General features: G+C 51.4%; 2 protein-coding genes and 1 long non-coding RNA gene across 3 annotated transcripts; 2 read left to right on the top strand and 1 right to left on the bottom strand.

The window, feature by feature from the left end:
- The first annotated feature begins 3 nt into the window (after positions 1-3).
- MTA2 (metastasis associated 1 family member 2) lies at positions 4-9,028 on the top strand. The gene is made up of 18 exons (XM_069565969.1): positions 4-805; positions 1,537-1,604; positions 1,981-2,074; positions 3,915-4,032; positions 4,163-4,226; positions 4,410-4,527; positions 4,807-4,909; positions 5,118-5,217; positions 5,391-5,579; positions 5,677-5,751; positions 5,879-5,937; positions 6,080-6,177; positions 6,286-6,425; positions 6,679-6,907; positions 7,210-7,299; positions 7,632-7,750; positions 7,842-7,984; positions 8,201-9,028. Exons 1-18 carry the CDS (start codon positions 778-780, stop codon positions 8,364-8,366), a joined length of 2,001 nt encoding a protein of 666 aa, XP_069422070.1. The 5' UTR covers positions 4-777; the 3' UTR covers positions 8,367-9,028.
- On the bottom strand, positions 8,839-10,509 carry LOC138426947 (uncharacterized). The gene is made up of 3 exons (XR_011251842.1): positions 10,402-10,509; positions 9,654-9,704; positions 8,839-9,570 (listed from the first exon to the last, which is right to left on the bottom strand). It is a non-coding gene; the product is annotated as an uncharacterized lncRNA (long non-coding RNA).
- TUT1 (terminal uridylyl transferase 1, U6 snRNA-specific) lies at positions 10,417-20,068 on the top strand. The gene is made up of 9 exons (XM_069565968.1): positions 10,417-10,720; positions 12,164-12,354; positions 15,094-15,409; positions 15,574-15,674; positions 16,529-16,998; positions 17,875-17,984; positions 18,132-18,242; positions 18,418-18,504; positions 18,878-20,068. The coding sequence occupies exons 1-9, from the start codon at positions 10,639-10,641 to the stop codon at positions 20,023-20,025; spliced, it is 2,616 nt and encodes an 871-aa protein (XP_069422069.1). The 5' UTR covers positions 10,417-10,638; the 3' UTR covers positions 20,026-20,068.
- Positions 20,069-20,195: the final 127 nt, after the last annotated feature.

Below are 20,195 nucleotides of genomic sequence, written 5' to 3'. Positions count from 1 at the left end.
GCCTCCCGATCCTTTTGTGGGGCGCGGCTGGGCGCCTCGGGGCTTTATGGGGGTGGGGAGGAAGGCAAAGGGGAATGCGGAAAAGGTGAGGGAGGGTGGACTTTTTATGCAAATAACAGGCGAAGCCTCTTGCAAATAACTGCGAGGCTCAAAGGCGCTTCGAGTTTTTCGCGGCCGCTGGTGGAGCTGCAAGACTCCGGCTAGCAGAGAGTTAAGCCCAACTCCTCTCCCCGCCCTCGGAGGCGGGGCCGAGCCGCAACGGAAATAGCCGAGTGCCGGGCTGCGGTTGGCCGGAGGGAGCCGAACTTCTTCCGGAAGTAGCCGAGCTTTGCGGGCTTGCTCTCCGACCGGAGCCGAGTGCTGGGCCTTGTTCTCCGGATCCGCCGAAGGTGTTCCGGAAGGAGGCGACCCCCGAGGCGGGCCGGCAAGTCTTCGCGGCGGCCCTCAGAGTCCAACGTCTGGTGGGACTCGGCGAGGGCGGAGGTAGTTGCAGCCTGCCTCCGGTCCGGCGGGATCCGAGCTCGTTCCGGAAGAAGCCGAGCGGACCGGCGCCGGTCTCGGCGTCCCGGGCGTGAGGCTATAGAGGCGGCGGCGACAGCGCGGGCCGGGATGAGCCGCGACGGCTGAGGCTGCGGAGGCGCCGGCTGCGCGGGCCCGACTGAGACTTCTGCGAAGCGCCGGCCCCGCGCTCAGGGCTTCGCTTCGAGTCCTGCCCTCGGGAGCCTTCCGGACCCCTTTGTGCGGCCGGAGGCGGCGGCGGCGGCGGCGGGAACGGCCATGGCGGCCAACATGTACCGAGTGGGGGGTGAGTACCGGGTGTTAGGGGCTTCGGGACTCGGGGCGGGAGAGGCTCGGCTCCCAGCGGCGCGGGGACCCGCGTCTGGGGCGGCGTGGTCCAGAGCGCGGACCGGAACCGGAACCGGGAGCATGGGGAGCGAGGGCGCGGGGATCGCGACGCGCCCGGGCTCCGAGACTCCCGGGGAGGCTGCGGGCGGCCCGACGGCACTCTCAGGGCAGCGTCTGGGCCGCCGGGGTCGTGGAGTGGGCTTGCGAAAGTGGTTCCAAAGGGGCTGACAGGGCAGGCAGGGGGCGCGAAGGGCCGGCGCAACTGCTTGGCCACCAACGGGGGAGCGGCCGGGAGGTTTCCTTTTCCCAGGCGTTATTGTGCGCCTCGGTTCACAAAGGTGGGGGCCCTGTACAGGGGTGAGCAATTGCTCTCCTGAACGAGACCGGGATGCAACTCCATCGCTGAGTTGTGGGGACTGCTGAGCAGGGGAACCCCCTGCTTCTCTTGTCTCCTTCTTAAGGCTCACTTTTGAGCGGAGGATCTGATTTAATAACTGGGTGATTAGGGGGTGGAACGTCCGTCCATTATTTTCTGCTAGTCTGTACACTTCCACATTTCTGCGTCCTCTCTACCTAGACCCTTATCTCCTTTTGGTCTACTCAGGCCTCCTTTCGCTCCTCCCACTCTGGTGCTGGACTCTCCCATCTACTCCTCTGATCTTCCCGGTTCTTCCCCACCCCCTCCTACAGATTACGTCTATTTTGAGAACTCCTCCAGCAATCCTTACCTGGTTAGAAGGATTGAAGAGCTCAACAAGGTGAGTAGAGCAGAGGCCCGCCACTCCCCCCCTACCCAGCAACCTCCGTCTTCTTTTTTCAGAGATCTGTAACTTCAGGTGAATGAGAGACAAGAGATAACAGAAACCCTGTCCTAAGTACCCATGCATATTCATTCATTCATTTCTTCCACGCTTTCAGGAAAGGCTGTTAAGAGTTTAGTGGGAACTTTACTGTTCTGTTTTTTGGGGGGCTGAGGAAAGGGATTTGGAAGTCTGTCTTTAAATGTGAATCTCTTGATTCATAATTTGAGTTTTTCTTACATCCTTTAGAAACTTGTTCACTGATGTTAGTCTCTTCTTTATGCATTTCCACTTTCAAATGATTAGTTTTCACCACCGTTTTTTCTCTCCTTAGACTGCAAATGGAAACGTGGAGGCAAAGGTTGTGTGCCTTTTCCGGCGAAGGGACATTTCGAGTAGCCTCAACAGCCTGGCTGATAGTAATGCCAGTGAGTGTCTTTGTCCCCACCCCCGGTTTCCCTGTCTCCCCCTGCCCATGATCTGAAGCCTGGGCATGTCCCTGCAGGTGTTCTCTTGTAGCATGCCCAAGGCAGGGGTGTGAGTTTGGGGGTGGGAAGTGCCTGGTCTGCAGAGGGAGGCCTGTTTTTACATGTTGGGTTAGAAGCAAGGTGGAGAGGCCATGATAAGGAAAGCCAGAATTTGGCTTGTGTGTGAGTGTGTATTTTTGAATCTGCCTTTGTGAATGGTGTATGTTAAAGAGATGATAGTATGTAAATCGGGGATGAGGAAGCACTTTAGAGAAGCAGATCTCTAGGGGGACAGTTTCGGTTGTGTTGGGATGATAGGTGGTGACTGCGAAGGTCAGGTGAAGAGAAGAGACTGGACTGAGAAGCCTGCATAATAGGAAGGCAGGTTTTTGGTGTGATCATGAGGTGGTAAGACTACACTGATGGGAGAAAATAGGAAGCCAGGAACATTTTCTTGCGCTTTTTCTCTATTCTCACATAGCCTAGGACTCACCTAGCCCTGGACTCCATTTTACATCTTTCCCTTTTCTTTTCAGCCTATCCTGCTTCTCTTGATGCTTTCATCTTTTTAGATACACAGCTTTCTGTTTTCTTATAGTTTCTTTTTCCTTTCCTGCTTTGGCTTTCTTTCCCCTTTCTCTTGTTCTTCCTTTCTAAATTATTTTCCTTATTTTGGGCTTCTTTGAGCATTGGGCGTGAAGGGGTTAAGGAGGACCTGGGCCGACCAAGTTCTCTGGCTCTCTGGGGTTTCCAACCCTGTCTGGCAGGGGCTGACCTTGGTCTTGTCCAATCGGAAAGGCTGTGGGGGGTGTGGTCCCCCTTGCCTTAGCACAGGGTTTCCGGAGCACACAGGCAAGGGGTGGAGCCTACTGCACACCCCTGCCCCCCCCTTCTCCTTGAGGTTGGGAACAATGCACCAATGAGCCTGGGCCTGTGGCTCTTCTGCCCCCTCCCTGTTTGGTTGGCACCCAACCAAGTTAACCCTTTCCACTAAGGTTTCAGGGCAAGTTGCAGCTCCTTGGGGAATAAGGTGTTGGCACTGGCTTGAGAGGTACTGTCCTTGAGAGCCCCCAAAACAAACTATTATTAGCAAGTAGAAAACAAGAGAGTAAGGGTTGCATGTGATGTTTAAGAGCAGAGTCTCCTGAAATTTGCAGAACTGGTAAACACAATTTTGTTTGATGCTTTTATTTATTTATTTATCGTCACTGAATTTCTGGACCCCAGGTTAGTTTAGCAAGAAAGAGACAAGTGCAATATTCTTGCTGGGCCTGGTGTGGGCAGATTTGTGCCATATGAGTGGTATCTGAGCATTGGCACCTGGGTTTGCCATGTGTTTCTGTGGCAGCCTTTGTACTCTCAGCGTGTGTATGTACAGTTGTGTCTGACTCTGTGACCCCATGAACATAGCTTGCCCGCTTCTCTGTCCACGGGATTTCCCAAGCAAGACTACTGGGAGCAGGTTGCCATTTCTTTCTCCAGGGTATCTTCCCCTCCCAGGGATCCAAGCCCATCTCCTGCATTGATTGGCAGGCAGATTCTTTACCCATGAGCCACCTGGGAAGCCCTTGTACCCTGAGCAGCTCTTCCCTAAAAGCCCTCATTAGTGATGAAGAGTTGGGAGCACCTGTGATGGCGACAGGGGCGGGCTAAGAGGTAAGGGTGGTGTGGTGAGGATATGGAAGGCAGGTCCTTGAGGAATGTGAGGAAAACATAAAATATTTTCCCTGGGTTAGAGTTTTTAAGGTGGCTTCTTTCTGAATTAGTTTCTGACTTGCTTTCTTCCTCCTAAATCTCCCAGGGGAGTTTGAGGAGGAATCGAAGCAGCCAGGGGTGTCAGAACAGCAGCGACATCAACTGAAGCACCGAGAACTTTTTCTTTCTCGGCAATTCGAATCATTGCCAGCCACCCACATAAGGTATGGGGCAGTCAGAGCCACTGTGGCTTGCATGCACTTATTTAGAAGGTGGAGAGGAGGGGCTAGTGTGTGGGAGATGCCGCACGGAGGAAATGAGCTCACCCAGGGTTTTCTGACCTCTCTCCTGTAGGGGGAAATGCAGTGTGACCCTCTTGAATGAGACAGATATCCTGAGCCAGTACCTGGAAAAGGAGGTGAGAAAGAAGTGTTGGGAGAAGAGGGAGGGAAGTGGGTATTGCCCCGAAAGGCAGGAAGAAAGTCTGACTGGGATCAGGTACAGGTTGACAGTCTGCCTGTCTTGGGAACTCCAGATAACCCCCGTGTCCCCTGCCTATGAGGACTGCTGCCCAGCTTACTTTCTCTCTTTCTGTCTCCAGGACTGCTTTTTTTACTCACTGGTGTTTGACCCTATGCAGAAGACACTTCTAGCTGATCAGGGAGAGATCCGAGTTGGTTGCAAATACCAAGCTGAGATCCCAGATCGCCTGGCAGAGGGTACGCAGCAGGAGAGACTGGGTTATGACCACTGGGATATCTTAAGATCAAAGTCTCTGAGTGGTGGGCCTTGGCTTTGTGTGGTGCACAGTCTGCGTGGCTCTGTGTTAATGACCCGGCTAGACTGGGACCTTAGGAACCTGAAGGGGGCAGATGGGCACACTGGGAAGAGAAGTCTGAGAGTTAAGGTGGCTAATAGAATCCAAGGAGGAGATGAGGTGTTCCTGTGTCAAGGCACCTATTTTTCTCCTGGATGATAACCATTTCTCCACTCCCCAGGAGAATCTGATAATCGGAACCAACAGAAGATGGAGATGAAAGTCTGGGATCCAGACAACCCTCTCACAGACCGGCAGATTGATCAGTTTCTCGTGGTGGCCCGGTGAGGGGTGGGTGGATGGGGAAGATGGGCTGTGGGCGGTGTGGACATAGTTCTGAGTCATGTTCTTAAGAGATGGACTTTTAATTATTTTTGGCCTGGGTGTTGTCCTCCGCCCCCGCTCCCCCCCCCCCCCCCAACCCACCTCATCTGGCTTGATTCCTCAGCCCACTCGAACTTTCTTTCCCTGACTTCTCACTCTCTCCTTTAGAGCTGTGGGGACCTTCGCAAGAGCCCTAGATTGCAGCAGCTCCATTCGGCAGCCAAGCCTGCACATGAGTGCAGCCGCTGCCTCCCGAGATATCACCCTGGTGAGCAAAAGTTGGTGGGTAGATGGGTAGGCTGTGTTTTGCAGGGACCTGCAGAGCCTCGGGACTCTGCAGGGAGGAGGTTATCTCTGAGGTGGGGGGAGTACTTAAAGAGCAGCAGGGGACTGGTGCTGAGAGTTTCAGGTCATCAGCATCGCTTCCCACCTTTCCTGTAGTTTCACGCAATGGATACGTTGCAGAGGAATGGCTATGACCTGGCTAAGGCCATGTCGACCCTGGTGCCCCAGGGCGGGCCCGTGTTGTGTCGGGATGAGATGGAGGAATGGTCAGCCTCAGAGGCCATGCTGTTTGAAGAGGCCCTGGAGAAGTATGGGAAGGATTTCAATGATATTCGCCAGGACTTTGTAAGTGGCTGGAGCTAGGAGAGGTGGAAGAGGTGGCAGATGAGGGAACGAGGCTCTGGGACCAGATCCCAGCTCACCCTTCTCTCCGTCTCTTCAGCTACCCTGGAAGTCACTGGCCAGCATAGTTCAGTTTTATTACATGTGGAAAACCACAGACCGATACATTCAACAGGTAAGATCTGGGCTGGGGAGGCTGGACCAGAGGACCCCTGCTCACCTCTGCTTTTGAAGTTGATGACACCACCCACCACCCCCCGCTGAGATGCTCTGATCCTTTTTCCTTTTTCTCCTTCCCGCAGAAAAGATTGAAAGCTGCTGAAGCAGACAGCAAACTAAAACAAGTCTACATCCCTACCTAGTAAGTATGATGGGTAAGGGTGTGTTTCTTCTCTCCGCCCCTAACCTGTGCTTTCCTAAGTGATGGGGGTGCACAGGAGACAGCGGCAAATTATGGGGACAAAGTGGAAGTCTTGACCAGTTCCTGGTTTCTCTCCCATCAGCACCAAACCAAACCCTAACCAGATAATCTCTGTGGGCTCAAAACCTGGCATGAATGGGGCTGGATTCCAAAAGGGCCTGACTTGTGAGAGTTGCCACAGTGAGTTCCAGAGAGGGATAAGGGCTGCTGGGGGTGAGTGGGGTGTTTGCCTCAGAGGCTCAAGTGGCATTTACCTCCTGACTGTTCCCTCCGCTCATGCTCCCACAGCCACACAGTCTGCCCAGTGGTACGCCTGGGGCCCACCCAACATGCAGTGCCGCCTCTGTGCTTCCTGTTGGATCTACTGGAAGAAGTACGGGGGACTGAAGACCCCAACTCAGCTTGAGGGGGCTGCTCGGGGCACCACAGTAAGGATGGATGAGGAGCAGTTGGGGAGAGCAGTAAGCTAATTGATGTGAGCTTTAGGCGAAGGCCAGGACACCCAGCTCCAGTAAGGTGATGGCTTGACTGCAGGTGGCGGGGGTGGGACTTGGTAGTGGTTGGGGAGCCAGGTGGTCAGGACAGCAACAAAGAAATCAGGCGGGAATAAATCCTCTGCTGACAGTGGAAGAAGGGAGCCTTGGTGACTGACTGTTCTCCCTTTATCCTGTGTCCTTCCAGGAGCCACACTCGAGGGGTCATTTGTCCAGACCAGAAGCCCAAGGTCTCTCCCCCTATACAACCAGCGCCAACCGGGCCAAGCTGCTGGCTAAGAACAGGCAAACATTCCTGCTCCAGACCACGAAGCTGACCCGTCTCGCCAGACGCATGTGCAGGGACCTGTTACAGCCGAGGAGGGCTGCCCGGCGACCCTACGCCCCTATCAATGCCAACGCCATCAAGGCAGAGTGTAAGGGCAGGAGTGCTGGGCTGGTGGCACGTGCGGGTTGCTGTGGCCAGAGACCAGGGTTTTCTCTGGGTGTTTAATGACAGCAGAGGTAGTAGGCCGCAAGGACTTGTTATGGATTAGACATGGTTCCTTGGGACTCCCTGGTAGTGCAGGGCTTGAGACTCCACACTCCCAGTGCAGGGGGAGCAGGTGCACTTCCTGGTTAGGGAGCTGGGGTCCTGCATGCTGCACAGTGCGGCTCCTGGCCCCGGAGAGACCTGAATGGTGGCGCACCTTCAGAAGCTGTCGTCTTTGTTCTCCAGGCTCCATTCGACTTCCTAAGGCTGCCAAGACTCCACTGAAGATTCACCCTCTGGTGCGGCTGCCCCTGGCAGCTATCGTCAAAGATCTGGGTAAGGGATGGGGAGCTAGGTGACTCAGGGTGGGTTTAGGATGGGGAGCTGCTAGGTGGTGTCTGGCTTTTATTATCAAGACCCTTCTCTTCCTCTGCTTTTTTCTTTCTGAGTCCAAAGAGGTTTAGTCTTAACTGTACTTTTGTAGGATAAAAATGTTCTTCTCATAAGCTATCCAGTATAATTACATACTGATTGATAAGAACATGTTCATATGTGACTTTCGAAATACTGCTAATTACTTGTCAGACCCCTCTCCCATCACTACTTTCGGGTATTCATAGAGAAAGTGTGAACGTTCTCTAAGGTTTCTTTTAATTTTTTTCCGACAGTGGCCCAGGCACCTCTGAAACCAAAAACACCTCGGGGTACCAAGACACCGATCAACAGAAATCAGCTGACTCAGAACCGGGGACTGGGGGGCATCATGGTGAAACGGGCCTATGAGACTGTGAGTGGGCCAAGTGGAGTTGGGTGGGCTTTTATATCTGATAGGTGATTGGGAGTCCCCTCTCTCATTGTGTTGCCCCACCTTTTTCCAGATGGCAGGAGTTCCTTTCTCTGCCAACGGAAGGCCTATGGCCTCAGGGATTCGCTCAAGCTCACAGCCAGCAGCCAAGCGTCAGAAACTCAACCCAGCTGATGCACCTAATCCTGTAGTGTTTGTGGCCACAAAAGATACCAGGTAGGGAGCCCACCATGGGAGGGGCCGAGAGGTCAACAACCCAGATGGGTGGGTATGGGAAAGAAAATAGGATCTGAGCAAGAGCAGCTCCACGAGACTGGGTTGCGGGGGCGGGATGCTGGGAAAAGATGGGCTGGAAGGTGGCATCGTAGTGGAATGTGGAGCTTCACCTTGGTGGTCTTTGGTTTTTTTGCTGCCTCTTCTCTTGCCGGCCAGAGCCCTGCGGAAGGCTCTGACCCACCTGGAAATGCGGAGAGCTGCCCGCAGACCCAATTTGCCCTTGAAGGTGAAGCCACCGCTGATGGCAGTGCGGCCCCCAGTCCCTCTTCCTCCATCGTCACATCCTGCCAGCACTAATGAGCCCATTGTCCTGGAAGATTGAGCATCTGTGGGGAAGGGAGGTGGGCTGAAAGCTAGAGGGTGGGTGCACAGGGCACCTAGCCTCCCTTCCCTCTAGTATCAAAGGGAATGAGGAGTGAAGGAGGGAGGGAGCAAATGAGTGTGTCCTTGGAGGGGCCGGGCGCCCTCTGGTGTTAGCACTTGGAGGCTTGTCCCCTTCTAATGCCTCTCCATGCCTGGTGGTGGAGGGCAGACTGCAGGATCTTGGCTCATTGTGGGGACCTAGCCTGTTTTGGGGGGTAGGACCCACAGTTGTCTTGGACAGTTTGGGGGGGAGGGTTTTTTAATTTTTTAAAAATTTTGCCTCCCTTTGTGAAAGGGGATGGGGGAGGGGAAGAGTAAACAGATACCAGGTGGTATCTGGTTGGGGGAGGGGGGCGTGCACTGCCATGACTGCCATGTCTTTTTTTTTTTTTTCCTAATTGGGGGTTTCTCTTGCCGTCCGGTGTCCGGACTTTCCTAATTGGAGTTTGAAGCCCCTAAGCTGGTATCAATCCCAGCCTATGCTCGCTCTTTCCTTCCCTCCCCTTGTCCCCTCTGCCTTTTGTACGCCAGTTCTCAGAAATAAAGACCTTTTGTCTGTTTTTTTAACCTCGGATTCTGTAATTGGTTCTTATAGTAACAAATAAAAAGCTGTTTTCTTCAGCTCCTCCTGGCTCAGCTATTCTCTGCTGTGTGTGTGTGTGGTGGCTTCTATAGGAGGGGGTGTTTGGTGGTTTCTATAGGAGGGTGTGTGTGTGTGTATGTGTTGGGGTGTATGTCTTGGATTGGGAAAATAAAGGACAAAGCACAATAGAGAAGGTGCAGATGGGGCTTGCTCTGGGAACAACTTTATGTGCTATGTAGCCTGGACAGGTGGCTTGCTCTCATTTTGCTTTCATGTGGAGTCCAGACTGCTCCCCAGCTCCCTACAATATGATGTGAGGGTGTGTGTGTGTGTGTGTGTGTGTGTCTAGTTTCTTCTTTATTTCCCAACTCTTACTCCCCTCTTCTTTTTATTGAAGGAATTCTGGGATGTAGTCCACTTTGGAGGGTACTATAGGATCATGCCACCTACTTTTCTGCTACTTCAAGGATCCCCACAGCCAGCCTCAGCAGCTGCTTTGATACTGAGGTCCCCCTTGTGGTGTTTCCTGCCTTTTGGGGTTTGGGAGACAGACACGAGCTGGTTCCAATGAGAGGAGCACCTTAGGAGAGAGAAGTTCAGCTTACTGTGTGCTCCTTGAGCACTTTCTTTAGAGATGGGGAAAAGCCTAAGCAGCAGACTTACCTCGAGTTTAGTTTGAGACGCCTGACTCAGGTCCGCTGCTCTTCTCACAGCCTGATGTGGGTTGATCAACACAGTAAGCTGCTCAGCCCAGCTGATAGGCCCCTCTATCTCATGGTCCCTGTCCCTGGGGCCTCCTCAGCAAACTTGCTCTCTTCCTGGCCTAAGCCAACACCTCTGGTGTCGGGAGAAATGACCACTACAACGGTCTGCGGTTGTATCAGCACCCTCCAATGTTTTTACGCAGTTGCCATCACAGCAGTTTCCGCTGCATGCCTTTAAATGGGCGGGAGGCTCTGGCATCTGGTGAATACTCCACGCAGATGGCTATCGAAGAAGAAAGGCCATCTGGCTGTGAGCCCGTGGAGTTCTAAAGGTGCGCGGGCGGGGGGAAGAGCTCCTCAATCAGGGCTAGGAAGCGGGCGCAGAACACCATTCTGAGAAAGGACCGACGGCAGAGGGAAGAGGATAAGAGTCCTCAGGAGGTTTGGAGACTAGGAACAGCCCGGGCTTCGTGAAGGACTCGCCTTTATCTACCAGGTAAATATGGGGTTGAGGATACAACCCCACGGGTCTCTGCTGCCCCGCGAAGGAGGGCACCTGCCCTAGGTCATCCAGCAAGGAAACCGCCGGCTGTCAAGGAGGGGGCCGGGCCAGAAACCCGGCTCAGACCAAGTGGCTGCCTTGTGAATATTCATGGTCTTGGGGCCAATCAACGTCTCAACCGCTCAGAACACACCAATTGGCTTACCGCATGCAGATAAGCATCGTGGACAGTTTTCCAAGCGCGGATAGAGACCTAACTCCGGCAGGAGACGGAACCCTGAGCCGAAAGAGCTCGGTTTCAGCAGAGTGTACCGCGCGATTGGCCGACGGTGCGTCACTTCCTACCGGACCGGCGGAAGTTGCTTCTGTGTGTTGCCGTTTGTAGGAGGGAGTTCCGGTCGTGGCTGAGGTGGTTGCATTTTGTTAGTACCGGAGCGTCACGATGGCTGCAGTGGATTCCGATATCGAGCCGCTGCCTCGTGGGGGTTTCCGCTGCTGCCTCTGCCACATCACTACAGCCAACCGTAAGCGGTGGCTACTCGGGGGGCGGTTTCGTTTTGGGGTCCTAGTGAGGATTAGGGTTACAGGTCATAGTTCTTGCCAAGTCTGTTGGTAGGGTCTCACTTCCGTTTTCTCTCAGGCGTCCGGGGGGATTCCAAAGTGGAGAGAGTCCCAGCACCTTATACCCCAACGTCCCGGTATCTGAAATCTCCACGACGGAAATTTCGTTATTTTATTCCCTCTTTAACTGTCAGGTATTGGACATCCAGCTCTAGGGCGGGGAGAGGGAATTTAGAGAGGTGAGGAAGCTCCCAATCTAGAGATGGAGATAATTTTCAATACCCTCTGTTTGGAAAGCTGCAGGATCACAGAGAAGGTAGTAGGGAAAGAAGCCCTACAAGAGAAGCTCCCCAAAGGCAGAGATGGTGAAGTGGCGTGGTATGCCTTTTGAAAGGTGGGTTTGGAAAAGGGGACCACGTCCTTTTATGACAGTGCAAGAGGCCCAGTGAAACCTCAGCTTCCGCTTCTGAAGTCTGGAGTCATAATCTCACCTAAACATGATCTTTCATTTTTCTTTTTCATTGTGAATGAAAAATGCCCTACCACTGTCCAGTAGGGCAAGCCAGAAATCCAGAATAGTCTTCTCTGGCCTCACATAACCCTTGGTGATGTCAAACAGCTGACTCAAAGGGCAATAGAAAATTAAAAAATCAGCTAAGATTCCCCACATTCACCATGTCCCAGAGTCGGGCCAAGTGCTATGTGTGAACAGTATCTATGTGGTAGGAAGTATTAATATCTCCATTTCATACCTGAGGAGACATGAATAGCGAGATTAAGTTACTTGCCCAAGATTTCATACAGCTTGACAGAGCTAGGATTTGTTTCTTGGTAGTGTGACTTCTGATTCTGCCCTTGGAATCTCTATTATACTCAGAAATGATTAGCGGGAGATAGTGTAGGGTCCTGATTTATTTAGTTCATCTATGTATTGAAGTCAGGAGGAGAAGGGGATGACAGAGGATAAGATGGTTGGATGGCATTACTGCCTCGATGGACATGAGTTTGAGCAAGCTCCAGGAGTTGGTGATGGACAGGGAAGCCTGGCGTGCTACAGTCCATGGTGTTGCAAAGAGTTGGACACGACTGAGCAACTGAACTGATATATGACCTAGATAAGTTACCTGTTAGTTTCTTCACAGTGTACAGGTGTTGCTCTATCTGGCACTTACAGGTGGTTTAAGAAATACTTGTGTACAGCTAGTTCTCCTGGGGACCACTTAGAATGCGCTGTACAGACAAATGGACAAGAGAGGAAGCTGAAAGGAGCCAGGACTTTGTTATTCAAAAATCACATTTTCAGCGGCTTGGAAGAATCACTAGGATCTAGGTATGCAGAGAACAAAGTCAGAGTAGGTACACTGAAGCGCGATTCAGATGCTTTTGTCTCACGCTTGTCTTTGCAGGACCCAGCCTTGATGCCCACCTGGGAGGCCGGAAGCACCGGCACCTGGTGGAACTACGAGCTACTCGAAAGGCCCAGGGGCTTCGAAGCGTGTTTGTCAGTGGCTTTCCCCGGGATGTGGATTCTACTCAGCTCTCTGAGTACTTCCAGGCATTTGGACCTGTGGCCAGTGTTGTCATGGACAAGGACAAGGTAGAGTGAGTGACTCTGCGGGTAAAGAATGAGTCACGTGTGCTGCACACCAAAAGAAACGAGGGAGAGGAACCAGCAGATTGCTTCTGCTCGTTCCTAACGTGACTTGCCCTTGCTGGGCACTGCAGTACTTGGGTCCTAGTCCAGCTTTGTATCTCTCACCCTCACCCGCTACCCCTGCTGGGATTTTATCAGTTTGTCAGAGTTAGTCACTGGGGACCTTGTTGGTCGTTTATTTATTCTATCAGTCTTTCATTTGCCAAATATTTGTTAATTGCTAATTTTGCACTAGGCTTCCCTGTCAGGGAACTAAGATCTTGAGCAAGTTACTTGACCTTGCTATTCATGTCTCCTCAGATATAAAATGGAGATAATAGTACCTACCGGGCATGCATGCTCAGTTGCCTCAGTCATGTCCGACTCTGTGACCCAATAGACTGTAGCCTGCCAAACTCCTCTGTCCATGGGACTCTCCACGCAAGAATAGTGGAGTGGGTTACCATGCTCTCCTCCAGGGGATCTTCCCAACCCAGGGATCGAACCCTCATCTCCTGCATCCCTGCATTGGAGGTCGATTCTTTACTGCTGAGCCACAAGGGAAGCCTTAGTACCTACCACATAGATACTCATATATAACACTTGGCTGAGAGTCTGGTACATAGTGAATGTGGGAAAACTTAGCTGATTTTTTAAAGAACTTTATTTTACTTTTGGCTGAGCTAGGTCTTCATTGCTGTGCATGGCTTTTTCTAGTTTTGGTGAGCGGGGGCTACTCTTTATTGCAGTGCGCGGGGTTCTCATTGCAGTGGCTTCTCTTGTTGTGGAGCGCAGGCTGTAGGTGCGCGGGCTTCAGTAGTTGCAGCACACGGGCTCCGTAGTTGTGGCGCACAGACTTAGTTGCTCCGTGGCGTGTGAAATCTTCCCAGACCAATGCATGTCCCCTGCGTTGGCAGGTGGGTCTTTACCATTGAGCCACCAGGGAAGCGCTTTAGGCTGTTCTATATATAAGGTCATGTCACCTGAAAACAGTGATAATTTTGCTTTTCCTTCCCAATCTGATGCCCTTCATTTATTTTTCTTGCCTAGTTCTGGCTGGGACTGTGCTAAATAAGAGTGATGAGAATGAACATCCTTGCTCCTGATTTTAAAGAAATTTTCTCAATTTTTTACTGTTGAGAATGATGTTAACTGTGGGTTTGTCATATACGACTTTTATTACGTTGAGGTACATTCCTTCTATGCTGCTTTTATTGAATTTTTATTATAAATGAATACTGAATCTTGTCACATGCTTCCTCCTGCATCTATTGAGATGATCATATTTTTATCCTTCAGTTTGTTAAAGTATGTGTCGTGTTGATTGATTCATGGATGTTAAACCATCCCTTCATCCCTGAAATAAACCCCACTTGATTGTGGTTTATGATCCTTTTAAGGTATTATTGTATTGGATTTGTTAATACTTTTTTGAGGATTTTTGCATCTGTGTTCCCCAGAGATAATGGCCTGTAGTTTTCTTTTTTTGTGTTGTCTCTGTCTGGTTTTTATATTGGTGACATTGACTTTGTAAAAATAAGTTAGGAAGTATTCTCTCCTCTTCAGTTTTTTGGAGTAGTTTGAGAAGGATAGGTATTAAATTTTTGATGATCCTAGACTTTTGTTTTTTGGGAAACTTTTTGATTACTCTCTCAGTCTCTGTCCTAATGATCAGTCTATTCAGATTTTCCATTTCTTCCTGATTCAGTCTTGGAAAGTTGGGTGAGTCTAAGAATTTGTCCCTTTCTCTAGGTTGTCCAGTTTGTTGGTGTATGGGTGCTCATGTTCATAATATTCTCTTGCCTTTTGTATTTCTGTGGTTGTATTTCTGTGGTATCCACTGTTATTTCTCTTCTTTCTTTTCTGATTTTATTTATCGGAGCCTTTGCTCTTTTTTTCTTAGTGAGTCTAGCTAAAGTTTTGTCACAGTACCACACTGTCTTAGTTACTATAGAGGGCTTCTTTTTATAAGCAGAATGAGGTTTCTAACTTTACCACTGAAGAGAATGTAAAAGAATATGGAATGGGAACTTCCGTGGTGGTCCAGTGGCTAAGACTGTGCTCCCAATGCAGAGGGCTTGGGTTCAATCCCTGGTCAGGAGACTAGGTCCCACATGCCATAAATAAGACCCAGTGCAGCCAAATAAATAAATCAGTTTAAAAAGAATATGGACTTAAAAAAAACAGGGTTTATGTGTTTATGTTTACATTTAACACAGTGATCATTACATGGATTCTTAATATTAAAAGAATCGAATTAAAGCAGGAAAAGTTAGGGGGTGAGTTTAGTGTAACCAGTGAAATGTCACTGGGATGACTGGGGTTTGATGAAATAAGTAAAATGAAGTTTTTCAGAGGCAGGCTTAGGTGAGAATAAAATGTGTGCAATTTGAATGAGAAAGATAATTGCTTTTCTAAATATGTTCCCCAGCAGGAATTCCCTGGTGGTCCAGTGGTTTGAACTCTGCACTTTCACTGCCGAGGGCAAGGGTTCAGTCCCTGGTTGGGGAATTAACATTCCATAAGCCTTATGTCACAGCTAAAAAATAAATAAATATGTTCCCTGATGTTATAGAAACTGGAAGCAAATATTTCCAATTTATAGGGTGGTCCCCATCTTGAAGATTCTCATCTACTGTTAGACCGTGTGTTTGGATTCTTGGTTCCAGAACTGTCATCATTGTCTCTGTTGTGGTTTGACAGGGAGTGTTTGCCATCGTGGAGATGGGGGACCTGGGTGCCCGGGAAGCTGTTTTGTCACAGCCCCAGCACAGCCTGGGAGGACATCGCCTGAGGGTCCGGCCACGGGAGCAGAAAGAGTTCCAGAGCCCAGCCTCTAGGTCCCCCAAAAGAGTGGCCCCCGACAGTCACCAGCTGATCAAAGCACTGGCCGAGGCCCCAGACGTGGAAGCACAAATGGTGAAGCTCGTGGGGCTGAGGGAGCTCTCCGAGGCTGAGCAGCAGCTTCGGAGCCTTGTGGTGGCCCTAATGCAGGAAGTCTTCACAGAGTTCTTCCCTGGTGAGTCACTGCCCCGCTCTGTCTGAGCCGTCTGTGTCTGCATCCCCAGCCTCCCTCAGCTAGTGGTGTTCACTTGCTTGCTTTTCCATCTTTGTGCCACGTTGTTTTTCTACCACTTATTCCCTGCAGTGTCTCATGACCCTTATTCTCTTCTCGGCACTCAGGCTGTGTAATCCATCCTTTTGGCTCCTCCATAAATAGTTTTGACGTCCACGGCTGTGATCTTGACCTCTTCCTGGATCTGGGGGACCTGGACGAGCCCCAGGTATGTGACCGTGGAGGCAGCTGTGAAGAGTTAGTGGGAATGGTCGTGTGACGCTGGGCGAGCCCTTGACCTCTCATGCCTTAGCTCCTATCTGTAAAATGAGGATAATAGGACCTGCCTGAAAGGGTTGTTATGATTGGAGAAACATGGATGTGATTGGATAGGATAAAATGAACCAACATGGAATAGGTGACATTTGTAACAGGGAAAAAAAATTTCAAAATGGCACATGTAATATCTTACTGGAAGAGAGAGAGAGAGAGAGATATATATGAAATGCCATACAACAATGGATTATGTTTTTGCTTATCTGTGTTTTGTAACATCTAATGTACAGTTTCTGCCTTGGGAGTAGGAAAGGGTTATTATTTTTTAAATAAACTATTTTTTAGAACTGTTTTAGATTCATAGCAGAATTGAGCAGAAAGTACAGAATTCCCATATATCTCTTCCCTGCAAAAGGTTGTTTTTGTTTTTTTTGACTGTGCCATGAAAATTGCAAGATCTTCATTCCCTGACCAGGAATCAGACCTGTGCCCCATGCAGTGGAAGTGCAGAGTCCTAACCATTGGACCACCAGGGAATTCCTCCTTTAGTCTTCTTGAATCTGAAATAGTTCCTCTACCTGTTTTTGCTTTTCCTGACTGTAATATTTTTGTAAAATGTAGACTGTTTATTTTATGGCATTAAAAGGTTAATTTTAAAAAAGGCTTGTAAGGATTAAAAGAGTTAGTACTTTTATAAAGCCTTTAGAATAGGGCCCAGCCCATAATAAATTGTAATAGATATATCTTAGAGATGGACTGTTAGGGGGCAGCAGGAGAGACAGTTACCCAGCCCATTTCCATCCACAGCCAGCCCCAAAGGCTCCAGAATCTCCCTCCTTGGACTCAGCTCTGGCATCCCCACTGGATCCTCAAGGCCTGGCCTGCACCCCAGCCTCCCCTCCAGACTCACAACCTCCAGCTTCTCCTCAAGACTCGGAAGCCCTGGACTTTGAAGCCCCTTCCTCCTCACTGGCACCTCGGACTCCAGACTCTGCTTTGGCCTCTGAGACCCTCGCCTCTCCCCAGTCCCTGCCTCCAGCCTCGCCGCTGCAGGAGGACCAGGGAGAGGGGGACCTGGGGAAGGCGGTGGAACTGGCAGAGGCCCTGAAGGGGGAGAAAGCAGAAGGGGGGGCCATGCTGGAGCTGGTGGGATCCATCCTTCGGGGCTGTGTTCCTGGAGTGTACCGAGTCCAGACCGTGCCCTCTGCCCGGCGCCCTGTGGTCAGGTTCTGCCATCGGCCTTCAGGTCTCCATGGTGACATCTCCCTCAGTAACCGGTACCTTTGAGGTGGTGGGGGAAGGCCAGCTGGTACTCTAGGGAGGGGGAGGGAGGCACCCTGCACCAGCTGAGGCTTGAGTTGTCCTTACTTAGTCCCGTCTCTCTTTCTGACACTTATCTCATGTCTGGCTTTCATTTCAATGTTTGGAAAGTATGTTTCCTGGGATACTGATTTTAAGGATTTAGGAAAGAGTTCCATGGTTGAGTAAGTTTGGGAAATGCTAAATTAAGACAGGCCAATTTCTCCCTTCCCTCCTCTCCTACTTGCTCTTTCCTCCTTCCCTCTCCCTTCCCGTCTTTGTTTCTTTGCATAGTAAGTGTTCTCATCAGTCTTATTAATAACATGCTCTGTGACTCTCCAAGACATTTATAGGATATAGTGATTCCCAAACACATTTGATGTGTTTTTTGTTTTTTTTTAAGAAGCAACATTCACTTTTTTTTAAAATTATTATTTATTTTCGGCTGCACTGGGTGTTCATTGCTTGCAGGGGCTTCTCAAGTTGGGGTGAGCGGGAGCTACTCTTCGTTGTGGTTTGTGGGGTTCTCTTGTTGCTGCGCACAGGCTCTGGGCACGAGGGCTTCAGTAGCTGTGACACAGGGGCTTTGTTGCTCCGAGGCATGTGGAATCTTCCCAGACCAGGGATTAAACCCATGTCCCCTGCATTGGCAGGCGGATTCTTACCCACGGCACCACTAGGGACGTCCCATTTGATGTTCCTTTGTACACACTCTCTCCAGACCATGTCAGAGAAACACCCCGGGAAACCCTCTTTTGGCCTTCTTCAGCTGGCCGCCATTACGAAAGTCTGGAGTGAGAGCTGGGGGGTGACAAGCTCCTGAGCCCTGACACCCTGTCTCCCCTCTGTCTTAGGCTGGCCCTGCACAACTCCCGCTTCCTGAGTCTCTGCTCTGAGCTGGATGGGCGAGTACGGCCCCTTGTGTACACTCTGCGCTGCTGGGCTCAGGGTCGAGGGCTGTCAGGTGAGAATGAATCAGGACAGACTGGGGGCTGCGTTGGTGTCGGGGCAGAGGCAGGGATTCGGGGAGAGAAGGAAGCGGGGTTGTGAAAACTGCCAAGGAGAGGGTCAGAACTGCCTCTGATCTAACCAGAATTAATTATTTATGCAGGGAGTGGCCCACTTCTCAATAACTACGCCCTGACCTTGCTCGTGATCTATTTCCTTCAGACCAGGGACCCTCCTGTGTTGCCCACTGTGTCGCAGCTCACCCAGAAAGCAGGTACAGCAGCCTGGCCTTCACCCGACCTATCTCCTAACCTTCATCTCTCTTCTTCATCTTAGACATACTGAGCTTCCTGGGAATGAGATCTCTGCCGCCACTACCATATCCGCCCCCCAAGCCCCCACCCATCTTCCTGCTTTCAGGGTGACCTTCAACTTTTTTACTTTCATAGGCGAACAGGTAGAGGTTGATGGCTGGGACTGTAGTTTCCCCAGAGATGCCTCAAGACTGGAGCCCAGCACCAACAAGGAGCCTCTGAGTGAGTCTGGGGAGCCTGGGAGAGGACTAACAAGTGGTGTTAATGACACAGTTACTGGCACACAGCAGCCCTTGTGGGTTAGTTAATATCATTATTGCCACTTTACAGATGAAGAAACTATGCCTTGAAGTAATGAAGTGGCTTGCCCAAGGTTATGCTGCTAGCAGGGTGAAGGGGCAGTATCTGGGGGTCACTGTGGGGAGAGAGGTTTGACCTCTTGTTTATTGAGATCAGAGGAGCCTGGCTCTGGCACTCCTCTGAGCCACTTGGGAGGGAAAAGGCAAGTCCAGCTCAGGGAATGGCTGTGGCGCAAGGGTGATCTCAGTTCTGATCTCTAAGGGACCCCCTTCCCTGCTCTTCCTCTTTCCTCCAGGTTCCCTGCTGGCCCAGTTCTTCTCCTGCGTCTCTTGTTGGGATCTTCGTGGCTCCCTGCTGTCCCTGCGGGAGGGTCAGGCACTACCTGTGGCAGGGGGCCTGCCCTCTAATCTCTCGGAGGGCCTGCGCCTCGGCCCCATGAATCTCCAGGACCCCTTTGACCTGAGTCACAATGTGGCAGCCAACGTGACCAGCCGAGTGGCCGGGAGGCTACAGAACTGTTGCCGAGCGGCAGCCAATTACTGTCGAAGCCTCCAGTACCAGCGGCGGTCTTCCCGGGGTCGGGACTGGGGGCTGCTTCCCCTTCTGCAGCCCAGCTCCCCCAGCTCCATGCTCTCTGAGACACCTATCCCCTTACCCCCTGCTTCCTTCACCCAGCTCACTGCTGTGCTGGCCCAGGTGTTAAGGGAAGCCTTAGGGTGCCATATAGAACAGGGAACCAAGAGACTGCGGTCAGAGGGAGGTGGCCCTGAGGAGCCCCCCCAGGGAGGGAAAAGCAAAAGAGCAAAACTAGACGGACAGAAAAAAAGCTGTGAGGAGGAGCCAGAGGAGCAGCAGGGATGTGCAGGGGAGCACGGTGAAGATGGCGTGGAAGAGATGGTCATAGAGGTTGGAGAGTCGGTGCAGGACTGGGTGATGCGGAGCCCTGGGCAGCCGGGGGAGCTGCCCCTGATGACTGGAAAGCATCTAGCCACTAGAGAAGAGGGGCAGTCAGGCACCACAGCGCTGGCCGAGCAGGGGCCCAGAGGACCTGAGGCAGCCTGTGAAGGGTCTCAGGCTGAGGCCGAGAAGCGGGTGTCGCTCGCAGTGAGCTGGCGCTGCGCCTTGTGGCACCGTGTGTGGCAGGGGCGGCGGCGTGCCCGGAGACGCCTGCAGCAACAAATCAAGGAAGGAGGTGGAGCTGGTGCTGGCTCGGGAGCAGAGTGGCTGGCAACTGAGGCTCAGGTCACCCGGGAGCTGCGGGGACTGAGCAGTACTGAACAGAGGCCAGAGGCCGAGCCACTCCTGACCTTCGTGGCATCCGCCTCCCAGGCTGACCAGAGTCTCACTGTGACCCCACTCCAGGATTCTCAAGGCCTGTTCCCTGATCTCCATCATTTCTTACAGGTTTTTCTCCCTCAAGCACTTCGAAATCTGCTTAAGTGAAGATGGGAACCCTGAAAGGCAATAAAGCTGCTAGTTTAATGAACACTAGTTTCCTCTATTTCCACCTGGTGATAATACTCCTTCCCCGACTAAGTGCTTAGTGCACCCTCAGGGGTACCTTGTCTTGTCACCCTAAAATAAGTCTGTCTCCCAGGCTATTTCCTTTCATG

The sequence above is a fragment of the Ovis canadensis genome, chromosome 21 (assembly GCF_042477335.2).
Source record: "Ovis canadensis isolate MfBH-ARS-UI-01 breed Bighorn chromosome 21, ARS-UI_OviCan_v2, whole genome shotgun sequence".
NCBI classification, from domain to species: domain Eukaryota; kingdom Metazoa; phylum Chordata; class Mammalia; order Artiodactyla; family Bovidae; genus Ovis; species Ovis canadensis.
Note: the sequence above shows the minus strand (reverse complement) of the source record. Positions and strands in the feature narration are given on the sequence as shown.

What these genes read in the sequence shown, in the direction of transcription:
- TUT1 (XM_069565968.1), top strand. Translation starts at nt 10,639, where the DNA reads ATGGCTGCAGTGGATTCCGATATCGAGCCGCTGCCTCGTGGGGGTTTC. An exon ending in TTGTCATGGACAAGGACAAG is followed by an intron (nt 12,355 to 15,093) that starts GTAGAGTGAGTG and finishes GTGGTTTGACAG; the next exon opens with GGAGTGTTTGCCATCGTGGA. An exon ending in CACCAACAAGGAGCCTCTGA is followed by an intron (nt 18,505 to 18,877) that starts GTGAGTCTGGGG and finishes TCTTTCCTCCAG; the next exon opens with GTTCCCTGCTGGCCCAGTTC.
- MTA2 (XM_069565969.1), top strand. Translation starts at nt 778, where the DNA reads ATGGCGGCCAACATGTACCGAGTGGGGG. An exon ending in CAACATGTACCGAGTGGGGG is followed by an intron (nt 806 to 1,536) that starts GTGAGTACCGGG and finishes CCCCTCCTACAG; the next exon opens with ATTACGTCTATTTTGAGAAC. An exon ending in GGATTGAAGAGCTCAACAAG is followed by an intron (nt 1,605 to 1,980) that starts GTGAGTAGAGCA and finishes TTCTCTCCTTAG; the next exon opens with ACTGCAAATGGAAACGTGGA.